The sequence below is a fragment of the Mastigoproctus giganteus genome, chromosome 8, assembly GCF_048544385.1.
Source record: "Mastigoproctus giganteus isolate SK-2022 chromosome 8, ASM4854438v1, whole genome shotgun sequence".
Taxonomy (NCBI): domain Eukaryota; kingdom Metazoa; phylum Arthropoda; class Arachnida; order Uropygi; family Thelyphonidae; genus Mastigoproctus; species Mastigoproctus giganteus.
Genome location: NC_143582.1, coordinates 202,909,506 through 202,924,337, shown reverse-complemented (window position 1 = coordinate 202,924,337; position 14,832 = coordinate 202,909,506). Strand labels below are relative to the sequence as shown.

Genomic DNA, 14,832 nt, shown 5'->3' with positions numbered 1-14,832 from the left:
GTAAGGAAGTAGGAGCAGTGGCTATACTCTTCAAAATGAATCACTAATTTTATATTGTACGAATACTTTTGTAAAACTAGGAGCAGTAGGTTCCCCCTGGCTAGTAGATCAGTATCCATTAGCTGCTGCTGCATGCGAATAGATACTAATTTTCTCAATATGAGAAAGAAATGACATTAAGTCTTTACAGTTAAAATAGTTGTAATGAAACTGAGCTTCCTGTATACACCACTTGCTGCTTTAGCTACTAAAGCAGACTACACTAATTGGATGAATTGCTAAACCTGGAAATCTGTGTGAATTTTTTCACACAGATTTCCAGGTATTTATCTTCGTATCTTATAAATCACTGAACAGTATTTTGCACTCATGAAAACACTTCTACAGACAAAACTGGCACACTTTGGCCACAGATGCTGATGTGCCTAATAAATCCCCAAACAAACTAGTTTATGCAAGGTAGTGCCACATACAGGTTGGGTTTTTTTTTTGTTTTTTTTTTTTTGCACACTGTTTTTGGTCTTCGTTTGCTGTTATTGAAAGATAAGTTGTTCCACAAGAAACCTGCTGCACTTTGAACTTGAGAGCTGTGGTATTTCAATTGTGTCATGAAATTGTTATAAACATACATTACAAACATTGGTGTATGTCTTCAGGAACTTGTTCATCAAAATGGGGGACATATTGCACATGTAAAATAAGAGTTTTCCAAGAATAAATCTCAGCATAAATTCGTAATGTTTGTAATAGTTAATGAATAAATGAGTGTCTTGGGAAAAATTTCAGTGTAACATTTTTTGTGACCATGTAATTCATAATATTTTTCTTTTATTTCAAAACTAAAATAAACACTGACTTGTGTTTTATTCTTCCTTGAATTTTCAGTGGAAATTTTTTCATTTTTATATAAGTGATATTTCCTCAATTCACATCTTTTGTTTTGAAATTTATGTTGCATATATTTTTTTCTCTCCTTTACTTAGTCTTTTAAAGAAATTAAGCACTTTAAAATATATTTTTAAATGTATTCGACATAACTATTCAGAGACATTATGTTGGCATTGAATTTGAATACTAGTCTCCTAAATTGTATTATGTCTAATTTCAAGAAATTCATTCTTTCAGAATAAGTTCAAGCGGGAAGAAAAATACAATAGAAATCTGATTGATCGAGCCATAAGTAAGTATTTGTATACTCTGTTCAAATTAACTTTTTAAAAAGTTTTGTAATTTTTTTATTTAAAAAAGAATTGATATTTACTGTTCTTAATAAACAGACAATAGTATAGCAAATTTTATACCAAAGTCAGTTATTGGGTATACTTTAGCTTCTGCTAGGAATTCAGGGGTTACTAAATTGGCCTGAAGCTGTGTAACAAGGAGAAGATCCCAATAGCAGATTTAAGTAATCTGCAGCCTTTGCACACATAAGTATTAAAAGCTAAAACATCTTCACCACTTACACTAATTGCATTTGTTCTGGAGAAACTGACCACCACAGCTCCCTGGTAAATCTAGCCTTGGGAAACTTCCACATCTACTAAAACTGGGCTTGTGGGAAAATCTTCTGAGGTGCAGACCCAATTTTCATTTCTCACCTGATAGTTTAACCTGTTAATAGGGAGCCAGCTATATGACTAGAATGAATCAGCTGGTACTAAGTCCACAAATGTGGATAAATTATAGACATCATTATTCAAATCTTTTATACTCAATAGCTATAACAGAACTAAATGAAGATAATGTTGAGGAAGTCAGCTGCTTATTTTTGGAAAGTGGTATATGCATTTCATCCTGCGAATTCTGTAGTTCTCAATATCTAGCAGATAGGTAACTTTGAAATCTGAATAAAATGTTTCATTAATTGTAGTTTTACTTATAATTTTGCATATACTGCTTATGCACCCTTGAATGATTACAAGACAGTCTACTCTTGTAATCATTCAAAGAGATTGGAGTCTACAAACCATACTTGAAAACTGCTGTACTATAGACTTTTAATGTTCTGATTAGAAAGTATATCATTGTTATATATAGTATTAAGATCATTTCATTGTTTTTAGTAAATAAAGTTGCAACTGATTACAGCAGGCCCTCGTTATAATGTGGTTCGCTTTATGCTGATTCGCTATAAAGCTGTTCTTATATTATAATCCATATCTGACTATAACGCTGTCACAAATCATTATAACTCTTGTACAGAATGTATTTTTGGCATATTTATCAAAATCGTTTCATTTGATGGAGTCGATAGCTTGAAAATGAATGGCAAAACAGCATTAAAACATTTCCCACACTCGGTGAAATTTTCTCACATGCTAATTTAATTTCAGTACAGTGACTTGTTACGTAGTTCCGAGATCAACACTTTAAAAAATTATCAAGTATATTGCTTGTAATATTTGCGTTATATGCATTTATCTGAAGTCTAGTCATCACTCAGTACAGTATAGACATCGTGCATAATGGACAGTTTACTCAAACATTGTATCATAATTAATGCAACCTATGCAGGCCCCGGGTGCCAAGCGTATTTCGAGGCCAAGCTATATTCTTGCAATTTATAAAGTGCTCTTGATAAGTGATTGAAATTATATTTTACGTTCACATTTCTATAAACAGTTTTACTTTAAAAACAGTTCTATACTTGAAAAGTAACAAGTAGAACACAGGAAGGAAATACACCTTTCTTTACATTTTCCTCAATTTATATTTTTACTAATTAACTAACACTTCAACCGCTTGGCCTCCGAGCGGCACTGCTCCTGCCTCCCCGTGGCGGGGCCGGTAACCTGGGGGAAAAGTTATCCTCCAGGGCGAAAAGGAGTAACGATGGATATAAATGACTATCCACCACTAGAGCCTTCAAATTCAAGGCCAGACATACCAAATGATGATGACCTAAACCAACCAAAAAGGCTCCGAAGAGAAGTGCAGAGCAATGAGATGCCAAACTTCCTTGTAATACATTCGCTCTCCAACCAGCCTGTCAGCAAATTGTCACCATTTGTCATCCAAAGATTTTTGGAATCCATTGCTGGTACGCCGAAAATGGTTAAACGTCTGCAGTCCGGAGACCTCCTAATCGAAACAGCTTCCTCAAAACATTCAGAATGGCTGCTTAAAACAACAACCTTTGCTGGGCTACCCGTATCTGTAACTCCCCACAATACGTTAAACTCGTCAAAAGGTGTCATCACAGAGTGGGACCTGATTACAGTATCTGAAGAGGAACTAGTACAGGAACTGGGCAATCAAAAAGTAATTAGTGCAAAACGTATAAAAACCAAAAAAGATGGAAATCTTGTTCCAACCCGATCCATAATTTTAACATTCAGCACCCCAGATTTGCCATCCTCAGTAAAAGCTGGCTATTTAAACTGCCGAATACGGCCTTACATACCTAATCCTCTACGTTGCTTTAAATGCCAAAAATATGGACATTCGCAACAAGCATGTAGAGGTGATGCCATTTGTCCAATTTGTGGTTCCAAGGAGCATACACAAACAGACTGTTCAGCCTCAAGTCCCATTTGTCCCAACTGCAAAGAAAGTCATCCAGCCTTTTCCAAATCTTGTGAAATGTGGAAAACAGGGAAGAAAATCCAAAAATATAAAATAGAGCACAAAGTTACGTACCCCGAGGCACGCAGACAGGTTATGTCGACCATGCCCAGTCGTTCATATGCAGCTCACACTCGAAGCTTTAATTCAACAGCAGCTCAAACAGATGTATCCATACCTCCCTGCGCATCTCTAGCTAACTGGGTTAAAAACACATTATCAAACCCTGTCAAAGACACACATCAAATTAAAACCACTGAATCGACCAACACTCCAATCAGTATTCCAGTTGAGACTCGGACAGTCCCGCATGACAAAGAAAAACTGAAAACTACTAAACACAACAATAAACCTGAATCATCCACTGGTAGTATGGAAGTAGATGTAAACCCAGATCATGAAGAACCAATACTAGAACTTCACGCAAACAATACTATGGATACCGGTCGCCCTACCTTCCCGAAAAGAGACCGAAAAAAATCCTCATCAAACAAAAAACAGTCAGATGAATCGTCCTCATCTAAACCAAAATGAACCACAGCATCTTACAATGGAATTGCAGAGGCTTTCGTTCAAACACAGACGATATTCAATACCTAATTAATCAATATTCTCCGGTTGCCTTTTGTTTACAGGAAACTTACCTAACCACACAAATTTCTCCTTCGATAAAGAACTATTGCATTTATCGAAGAGATCGAAATACCGCTAGCGCTGCCCATGGTGGTGTGGCAATCCTAGTAAATTCAAAGATCCCAACTAAACATATCCCACTCCAAACTAATATAGAAGCTGTTGCCGTTCGTATAATTCTCCATAGTGCAATAACACTAGTCTCAATATACCTACCGCCAAACTGTACTAACTCTTTAAAAGATCTTGAAGACCTCTTTATACAGATACCTCCACCTCTCTGTATATTAGGGGACTTTAACGGGCACCACCCATTATGGGGCTCTCCTAAATTGGATAGACGAGGCCGACTAATTGAAAGTTTTTTGGATGCACTAAATCTCACTATACTCAATACAGGTGCACCGACACACGTACAGCTTCCAACAGGACACACCTCAGCAATAGATCTCTCAATTTGTTCACCAGTACTAGTCCCAGCCATAGAGTGGTATGTAATAAACGATCCCATGGGCAGTGACCACTTCCCAATAGTATGCAACTTTCTAAAAGCAAAGACTCCTTCAATTCAACCCTGCAGAAAGTGGAAATTTGTCCGAGCAGACTGGGCAAAATTTCAATCATCAATTGACCTCGATGAGGAAAAAATCCGCCTCCAGCACATTGATGATGTGACAGATTACATCACGTCGCATCTTCTAAATGTGGCTAAAGACACAATACCAATATCAAATCCGCCGGGCCGAAAGCATTATAATTACTGGTGGAATGACAAATGCACCACAGCAAAGAGAGCAAAAAATAAAGCCTGGAATTTGTTTCGGAAATGTCCGAGCACAGTCAATCTCATTAATTATAAGAAATTAAGGGCAAAAGCACGCTTCATACAAAAACAAGCAAAGAAAGAATCCTGGACCCGTTTTGCATCCACTTTTCACAGAAATACCAATCCCAAAATAATATGGAAAAAAATTAGACAGCTGTCTGGTAAGTTTCCTACCATACCTTCTCCAATCCTCTCCTGGAATGGAAAAGATCTCTCTAATCCTGTAGATATAGCTAATGCTTTAGCCAATACTTTTGCAGAAATCTCAGCAACGTCAGCCTATACTACCTCATTCCAAAGAATTAAAAACACTAAAGAAAAGCATGCTATTCATTTTCAAACTACCCGTCTTCTCCCATATAACAAACCTCTGCAATATTCTGAACTTTTACATGTCATTAGAACAGCTCGCAATGGTGCTGCTGGGCCAGATGGAATTTATTATGTCATGCTACAAAATCTTGATGACAAAGCTCTGCGCTGCCTCCTGGTCTTTTACAATCGCATATTTTTAGAAAATGTTTTTCCAGCATCTTGGCATCACTCTACAATTTTGGCATTCCTGAAGCCTGGAAAAGATCCATCCAACCCAAATAGCTATAGACCCATATCTCTCTCAAGCTGCCTCAGTAAAATCCTTGAGAAAATTATCCACAGAAGACTCGTCTGGATCATTGAGTCGGAACATCTAATGAGCCATTGTCAATATGGCTTTCGACAAAACAGATCATGCTTAGATCTTATGGTCAAGGCCGAATTTGCCATCCGTAATGCTTTTGTCAAACATGAACATCTAGTAATGGTTTCAATAGACATAGAGAAGGCTTTTGATACCACCTGGCGGTATGGTATACTTAGTGATCTTTACCTTCTCGGACTACGAGGCAATCTTCCTATATTCATTCAGAACTTTCTACATACAAGAACATTTCAAGTTCGATATCAACGTGCCCTTTCCCCAACTTTCATCCAGGAAGAAGGTGTTCCACAGGGATCAGTACTGAGTGCCACACTTTTTGCTCTGAGAATAGATACTATTACTAAGCAGCTTCCAAATACAATTGAGACTTACCTTTATGCAGATGACCTTTCCATCTCTTGTCATTCTCAAAACATGAGGTCTATTGAAAGACAGCTTCAGATATCACTTAATAAAATTCAACAATGGGCGAGTCTCAACGGCTATCGGCTCTCACAACAGAAAACAGTTGCCATCCATTTCTGTAGACAACGCAAACTTCATCCAGATCCTGAACTTCAAATTTCTAACGTCTTTGTCCCGGTCACCAGCAACATCCGATTTCTAGGATTAACCATTGACAATAAGTTAAATTTCCTAGATCATATTAAAAATGTACGGACTTCATGTCTAAAAAAGTTAAACATACTCAGAGCTTTATCTGCCCAAACATGGGGTGCAGACCGTACCTCAATTCTTCGGTTATACAGGGCATTAATCAGATCTCGTCTCGATTACGGTGCTCCAATCTATGATTCTGCCAGAAAGAGTGCATTACGCTGGCTTGATCCCATTCAGCACAGTGCTTTGAGAATTGCAATTGGTGCATTCAGAACGTCGCCAGTACAGAGTCTCTACATTGATGCTCATGAGCCCCCACTAAATTTACGCAGGAAAACACTGTTACTGAAATATGCTGTCAAGATACAAAGTTGTGCTTCTCATCCCATTCGGTCGTACCTTTTTAACCCACCGTTAGAAACCCTATACAGTAACAAACCTAGCATAGTAAAACCAGCTGGTCTTCGCCTTCTTGAACTGGTGCAAGTTTGGAATATTTCCATCCATTCCGTAAAGCAGGTAGCAACTTATACTCAACCTCCATGGACTCCTCCTCCTCTTCCAATCTGTGACACTTATCTCTGTCAATGGAGAAAGAATTCCTTGCAGGCAACAAATATCAACCAAATTCACGCAGTTCACATTCAAAGATATTCTGATTTCTCTCCAATTTATACAGATGGCTCTAAATCTAATTCAAATGTTGGAGCAGCTGCAGTGTTTCCAAATACAATTGTATCAGCTTCCCTTCCGTCAGAATTTAGTATATTTTCTGCTGAATTATACGCAATAAAACTAGCTTTAGAAAATCTTCATTTTAACTGTTCCTTAAAATCTGTTATTTACACTGATTCCCTCAGCTCAATCATGTCGCTATGTAATTCCTCAGATAAAGTTCACCCTGTTCTGGATGAAATCAGAAGCTTATTACTGCAAATTAAAGAACCCAATCAACAGGTCACTTTTTGCTGGATTCCAGCACATTCCGGTATTTTAGGAAATGAACTGGCCGATAAAGCTGCAAAAAATCCAACTACCTTAGATCTAACCAACATCCCTGTTCCAGCATCAGATTATGCACTAACCATTAATGCTGCTTGCCTATCACAATGGACAGCACTGTGGCACTCTCAGACTAATAATAAACTCTTTCAGTTTAAACAAGACCCGAAAATTTGGCGCTCCAGTGTCCGTACATCGAGACGAGAAGAAGTAGTCCTCTCAAGGGCAAGAATAGGGCATACACATCTGACCCACCTTCATTTACTGAGAGGAGATGATCCACCACAATGTACACATTGTTCTAACAATTTGACTGTAAAACATATTCTTATTGTCTGCTCCTATTATAAACAAGCCAGAACATCATCCTTGATCTCACTGGTTAATCTACATAAACCAATTACTCTTGAAAACCTGATTGGTGATAAGGCAAATATTTCTGAATTTTTTGACTTTCTCAGGCACACTGGGCTTTTCAATTATTTCTGATTTTCTTTTGATTTAGGGAAAACTCATGTCTTATATAATAAGTGAATAGGCACATTATAGCCTTAGCAGCTGATGTGCCATTAAACCTCCAGAGCAACAACAAGCAACCTATGCAGTTACATTTTAGAAGAGTTAATAATGGTGGATAAGAATGAAAAGGCAACAACGTCTGGACTCAGTATGAAGACAACAAATGTAAAAAAGACTGAATTTGAAAATTATATTAGACGTTTTGAAGACGTTTCGATTCTGGTCAATGACAAGCAGATGTGTGCCGTAATTTAGGACTGGCTGGTAACGTAAGAACAATTATAAAAAATAAAGAATTAATTTTAGCAGTGAGAAAGACAGCTGTTCCACTGCAAGCAACTAGGGCTAGGCCGGCTATTAGGATTGAAATGAGAGACTTTAACTAATTTTATTGAAGATAAATATCCAATGCAGATATCCAATTCAGTTAAGTTAAATATTATAAAAAAAAAAAAAAAAAAAGAGAGAGAGAGAGATTAGCCTATATGATGACCAGAAGAAAACTCACCTAAAAAAAAAAAAAGGTGGAACCATTTAAACTAGTAAGGGCTAATTGAATAGATTTAAAATCCAGGGAGAAGCCCCAAGTGCAGATCAAGGAGCCGAAACTTTCAAAAAAGAACTTGTTAAAATTATTGAAGAGGGGTATTATGTGTTATACTTCTTGACAAGTTTTTAACATAGACGAAGCAGGACTTTTTTGGAAACGAACGCCTAAAGGAAGTTTCATATTGAAAGAATAAAAAAGCATGCCAGCTTTCAAAGCGGCAAAGGATCGATTGACTTTATTATTGGGTGGTAATGCTGCAGGGGATTTAAAATTAAAACCCCTTTTAGTTTACCAGGAAGAGGGCCAAAGTACAACCCAAATTCGACACATTTTTCATGATTTTAATTGGAATTAAGTTTAATTTTGATACGTAAGTAGTTAGCACATAATTATATACGTATGTAATGCAGAATATTTTATATGTACAAATATTTGAATATTAAATATATTGCACCGACCGCAACTCACAAATACATGTTACCTTATGGGAATGCGGCACTCGCTTACCTCAGATTCACTTAGCGCTCTGTTTTTCCGGAATGAATTATTATTGTTAAGTGGGGGTCACCTGTATTAGTCTTTATTATTTTCTCTACACTCAGGAGGTTGCAAATGTTCTGCTGACGTTGCAAGTTAGCTCTCTCTAATAATAGAATCAATAAATATGTAATCATGAGATGTACAATAAAAATTTCACAGCAAGCATTCAGTTTGTTTTTCTTTTTTGACCTATAGATGATCCTCAACAGTTTGATTTGACTGGTTTTGAAGAAGAAGACTCATCTGCTGAAGATGCTGATATGAAGTTGAAGCCAAAGAAAAGGAAAAAGGTTGAAACTTGCATTACAGAGGACAGCTCCCAAACAGATAATAACAAAGATCCAAAGAAGTCAAGGAGGAAGAAAAAGAGTAATTTTTCTCAACTCTTTTTTTTTTTTTTTTTTTCACCAGATACAACTTAATTCTTGTTATCAGTTTAGTTTTATTATAATTTAATTGATTTAATTCCTCACATTTCAAATAATAAGTTGGTTAAACAAGTTCTTAATATGTAAATAATATTATTGAAAATCACTGGATGACAATTCTTTGCTTTGCCTTCGAAGCTATAGTCAGACTTTGCATGAGCAAAGCCAAAGTTTCAATGCCTCACTGACATTAATACACTACCTTGTTACACTCTTCCCAAAAAACAAGTTCATCAAACTCAGTTATAATGTCACTGAGGGAACCACAGTATTCTTGACACTATAATTGTTAATCTGATATTCTATGCTTCTATAAACAAGGTTATTTTTAGTTAAGAAGAGAAGCTACTGTGTAGTGGTGTCCTATTCTTTCTGGAGAAAATCATACTGGGAAAGTAGTGAAATAGTTAATTGAAGAATGTTGCAATGAATGCTTAATGCAAATTAGTAGAACTCTACTTTAGAAGTGAATTTGTGAAATAGTTGAATTAACAGCTGAATTTACTGATGTTTCAAGAGCTTCAGTGTATGTAGAAAGGGAAATTAATGCCACCACTAAGAAAGCTGTTAAAATTAATTGGCATTACCATTCAGCTAACAAGGTACTTGATAATGATTTCACAAAATGAGCAATATATATAAAAGTGTATACTTTTTTTGCAATAAATCTCTTAAAGCTATAAATAGCTTTCTGATATGAGTTGCATTATCGTGTGTTAACCACAGTGCATTTTTTATTGGGTGTTCTTTCTTTATGCAGTATATCAATACCTTTCATGTTTTGGACCACCATTAAATAAAAATTTAAAAAAGGGTATGAGACATTGCATGATAGACTATTAGCAGAGGTATGCAATACTGAAGTGATATAAAACGATATACAGTCCATTCCGGTTATTTGGGACACATCGGGATTAGTGCATTTTGGCCTGATTAAGCGGCTGCCCCAATTATTTGAAGTTTCACGTAAATAGTGAAAAATACAATGTAACCCCCCCCCTTTACAATTGGTTCACTGTACAATCAAATCACGTCACGATGGAGTCACCATCGTAACGTGATTTGATAGGTAGCATAGTAAAGTCCCATTCACTATACAATGTGCAGTAAGTGCCGGTTGTTGTGATCACGTTTGTGAATTGAATTTAAATTCTATTAAACAGCGATTCTAATTAGCAAAAATAGGAGGAATATTATCCACAGGCTATAAAAGCAAAGATATATTAAGCACAAATTTACCTTTTATTACCTTACCGATTAAAAAATTAAATGATACGTGAATATGTACTTATTACAGTACGTTAACACATACTGTAATAAGTACATACGAACTAGTTTACATTTCTGTTCACTGACATTTGTGGGTGGGGGTTAAAATTTAAAACAGTAAAAAGATAAGCAATCAGTAACAAAGAACATGGCACACACAAATTGCAAGTAACACGATACGTGCAAGTGAGAATGGAGTAACGAGTTACAAAGCTTTAAAAATAGGAATGAAGAGAAGATCTGAAAATTAATTTTTTTATATGATTGAAGATTTCATGGAAGTGTAAACACATTTCACCATAATAACCCATAGAATTCCAGCTGTCGGTATTATCGCAAATTCAGTAAGATCGAGTTTGCTGTTCATTTATGATAGATTTCACTAACAGAAAAGCCCAATAAACAGATGACTGCTAATTGTTTTTATTGTTTTATGGTTGTGACCTCCAGAATTTCGACCGAACCACATGGTACCGTTGGAGACAATCGTAGGGTAATTTCCAGTGCTGCGGTCTCCTACCCTGATTAAACGGCATGCTGTCCCAATTAAGCGAAGTAAACCCTGGCTATTTTCTCGACTGGTTTCTGTTTTTTTTAAGATTTGCCCCAAATAAACGGCTGCCCCGATTAACCAGTGGCCCAAATAACCAGAATCCACTGTAGTTTATACAGATTTTTTGTCTGATTTAATTGTGTTGCTGTAACTGAGTTTTGATTGTGTGTGTACCTTTCTCAATCATCTACATGGGGCTGTACTGGCTATGTTAATTTCACTAAATCATTACAATTTCGAGAACAGGGTGGGCCCATCCCACCTCCTTCCCTTCAGTGAATGAGCAACTTGATCATGGTTGAAGTGAGGCAAGCAACATAATGACAAATGATCAATTTTTATTTATTTCTTCATACATGTTAATTTTTCATATTTTCTAAGTAAACAATAAATGATGCTGGTTACATGCCAAGTTCTGCATTTTAATTGCTTAGAAAGTTGTTTTTATCTGTATCCTTTTCTTCACAGCTACATAGTCTGAACATGTGTGCTGATCTGATTTGGTATTAGTAATGGCAAATGATACAAGAAAGCAAATTTATACATCATCAGCCAAAAGAAGAAGAAAAAAAAAAAAGAAAGACTCCTCCCATTTCACCTATTCATTCCCTCCAATACTCCAAATCTAGTTCTTGAATTTATTTGAGCTATCAGCTTCCACAAGAAAAATGCACAGTTAATGATCACTTAGTTTGAGTAGTAACTAAGTTCAAACACTAATTTGGAAGAAATTTTTAAATAGAATTTTTCCTCTTATTTTAGTATGGTATTCAAAATTTTATATATATATATTAAGATTAAGATATAAAATATTCAGTGTTTGTGACTCCAAACCTATACCTGTAAGCTTTTATAGCTTACCAATGAGATGTATAATGTCAGTCTTTTACTGATTGGAATTTGCAGTCATTTATGTTATATTTTTCAAATACACACTATTGTGTGTATCACAAGAGGAAGTTATGATTAATAAAGATGATAAGCCTAGTGTTTGCCACGTGTCCATATGCCACATGCACTGATAATTATATTTTTAAAATGCAAAGATTTATCCTTTTACTTGGATATAATAAGACTATTTTTATTTTCTAGGATCTTCAAGAATTTATACTGATGATGATGATGAAGAGGATGCAGAATTAGAACAGATTCGTAAATTCCTCAGTAACATTCACAGTTCAGAAGCCAAAAGAAAAAGACATCAGAATAACAAGAAAGTGGTTAATGGAGCTAAAAACCAGCCATCTATAACATGTGAAGTGATCAGTGATGATCCAACTATATGTATGGAAACTATGAAATTATCAGATTTAAATGTTTGTGAAGCTACTAAATCAGCAGAATATAATGAAAGTGCAAACAGTCATCCATCTGATAGATTGGATATACCCGCAAATAAAAACCAATCAGAAATGCCTATTTTAACTCCAATTTCCATGGATCAACCACAATTTGTGTTGTTAACTGCATTAAATCAACAGATTCAACAGGAACAGATTCTGACAGTTCCCTGTACTTCAGATGGAAAGCAAGTATCTTCTTCCAATCAGTTTGTTTTGATGACCAGTAAAACACCTAATAATGAGCAAGTAATTCACGTATACCTTTTATCGCCACCATCTTGTTCTGATAAAAATCAGCATATGTCTGAAAGTAATACAAACATTAATTTAACTCCAATGAGCAGTAAAAATATTTTGTATCAGCATTTACCGACGGTTATTCCATCGTTAGCTACTCAAAATCATTCCTCCTAGTAGTTGTATGTTCTTCACTATGGGGGAGAAAGGTGTAAATTATTAGTAAATTATTAAATATCATTGCTTTTATGTCTTGAGTATTTTTTTATCGGTATCTAAAGTTATGAATCATGCAGCTCTCACCTCAGCTTGTGTTTTTCATCCATCAAAGCAGAAACACCAACAAAAAAATACACTCAATTTGCAAACAATATGCTGATATCTTATAGCCATGATCACTTTGAAACAAAACTGAAAATTTATTTGTTACAGGTGGTAGAATAGGCAAAGAAGGCACTTCATGCATTTTTGAAGACGGGTGTTTAATTTCACAAAGGGGACTATGACAGTTAAAGCTACGTGGCTTTTATCAACTAGACAGATAGCAGAGAGAGAGTGAATTTGTTAGAATTATGGAAGAGCTTTAACCTTCTTCAATATTAAAACCAAACAAACAACCATGTTTTAATAACTAGGCACAATTTAAAACAAAATTGATTTTTAGGTTGGGTGTTTATCCATGAGCAAATTGTTTGTGTGTAGCTGTACAATACCGTTTCCATAATGTTTGCCAGAGTGTTTAGTGATAGTTGGGGTATGATCTATGTCTCCATTTACTCTGGGTAGAATTGCAAACCAAGAAAGAGTGTTCTGACTTTAGATGAGACTTGCAAATATGCTGTTGGTCATTGAAATTACTCCACCTAGAAAGAAATGGATGGATATATCTGAAAAGTTTCATGCATAATTGACATATGGATGAAAATGATTATCATGTCAAGCTGATTAACTCACTAGAATGTCCAGTAACCTGTGTTATTGCCCTGGCATAGAAATTTTAAGATACTATGAAAACATGTAAACATTGGGAGGCAAACAAAATGGTGAACCATGTCCATCTAATAGTGCGTAACATCTTTAACATATTTAAATCCATGCTGTGTACAGCTGATGAACTTTGAAAGGGATTGGAACATTAAGGTGTCAGAAGCTGGATGGTCAACATAGCATTTCAATTCGTATGAATCATCACACCCAAAGGTCATATATTGTTGACAGCATTGGTTAGAGAATGGTACTTGATATGTAGTCAGTACTCTGGTGGCATCAGAATAATGCTACTGAGGGTATCGACAGACCTGTTAATTAGCAACAGGAAACATCTTTTTCAAGCACCAGGTTACCAGCATTCTAAAGCCCTCTATATCTGCACCTGTATTGAAGGCATGGTTAGCAGGTGACTGCAAGAAGTGAAACTACATTTTTGACATTTGTTGCTTCATACCATTTCATTATCTGCATCTGTAATGATGTTATATTGTTAGGGGTGAATTCCATACTATTGTTAGGGATGAATTCTATTTCTTTTTTGTATTCAGTGATGGATTTATGAAAGGAAAAATGTAGATCAGGAATCTCATGTCAATAACCTTACAGCTGTGACTTCCTCGTTGGAACAGCTGGAGATCAGTATGATCATTAACAGTGATTCCAACCTACACTTATTAAATCGCACCTTAAAATGTCTACATATTATTTTGGTGGAATGTGATTCCTTGTTCAAAATGAAGGCGAGTGAAAAGTCTGTTTGAAGACTATTTCAAGACAGAGTACCATGGCTGATCTGTTGCTTCTGGGTCCACTCAACATGTGCACTACTTCAAATGGGCTATGTGTATACAAGTAAAGAGAAATACTAAGTCTGATTTCTCGCAATTATGATAAAATAACTAATAGCCACCTTCCATTTCATGGAGATGACACAAGGACAGCTCAATGGTTTTAGAGGGCCAGTTTGCATGTTTTGGAAGAGGTTCCAGTCGGATTACAATATGCAAGTCTTTCACTCATGTGAATACTTCTTGACCTTGCCTGCCTCCACTCCCAATTGCTCTTCTGAAAAAGTGAT

The 14,832-nt window shown here is 35.9% G+C and overlaps 1 protein-coding gene across 1 annotated transcript in view; it reads left to right on the top strand.

The window, feature by feature from the left end:
- LOC150082202 (uncharacterized) overlaps nt 1-12,941 on the top strand; it is a 70,070-nt gene extending 57,129 nt beyond the window's left edge. The window contains exons 8-10 of the mRNA XM_090379162.1: nt 1,126-1,180; nt 9,130-9,303; nt 12,277-12,941. Of these exons, the coding sequence (XP_090235288.1) occupies nt 1,126-1,180; nt 9,130-9,303; nt 12,277-12,941 (894 nt within the window). The remainder of the gene's footprint in view (nt 1-1,125; nt 1,181-9,129; nt 9,304-12,276) is intronic.
- Nucleotides 12,942-14,832: the final 1,891 nt, after the last annotated feature.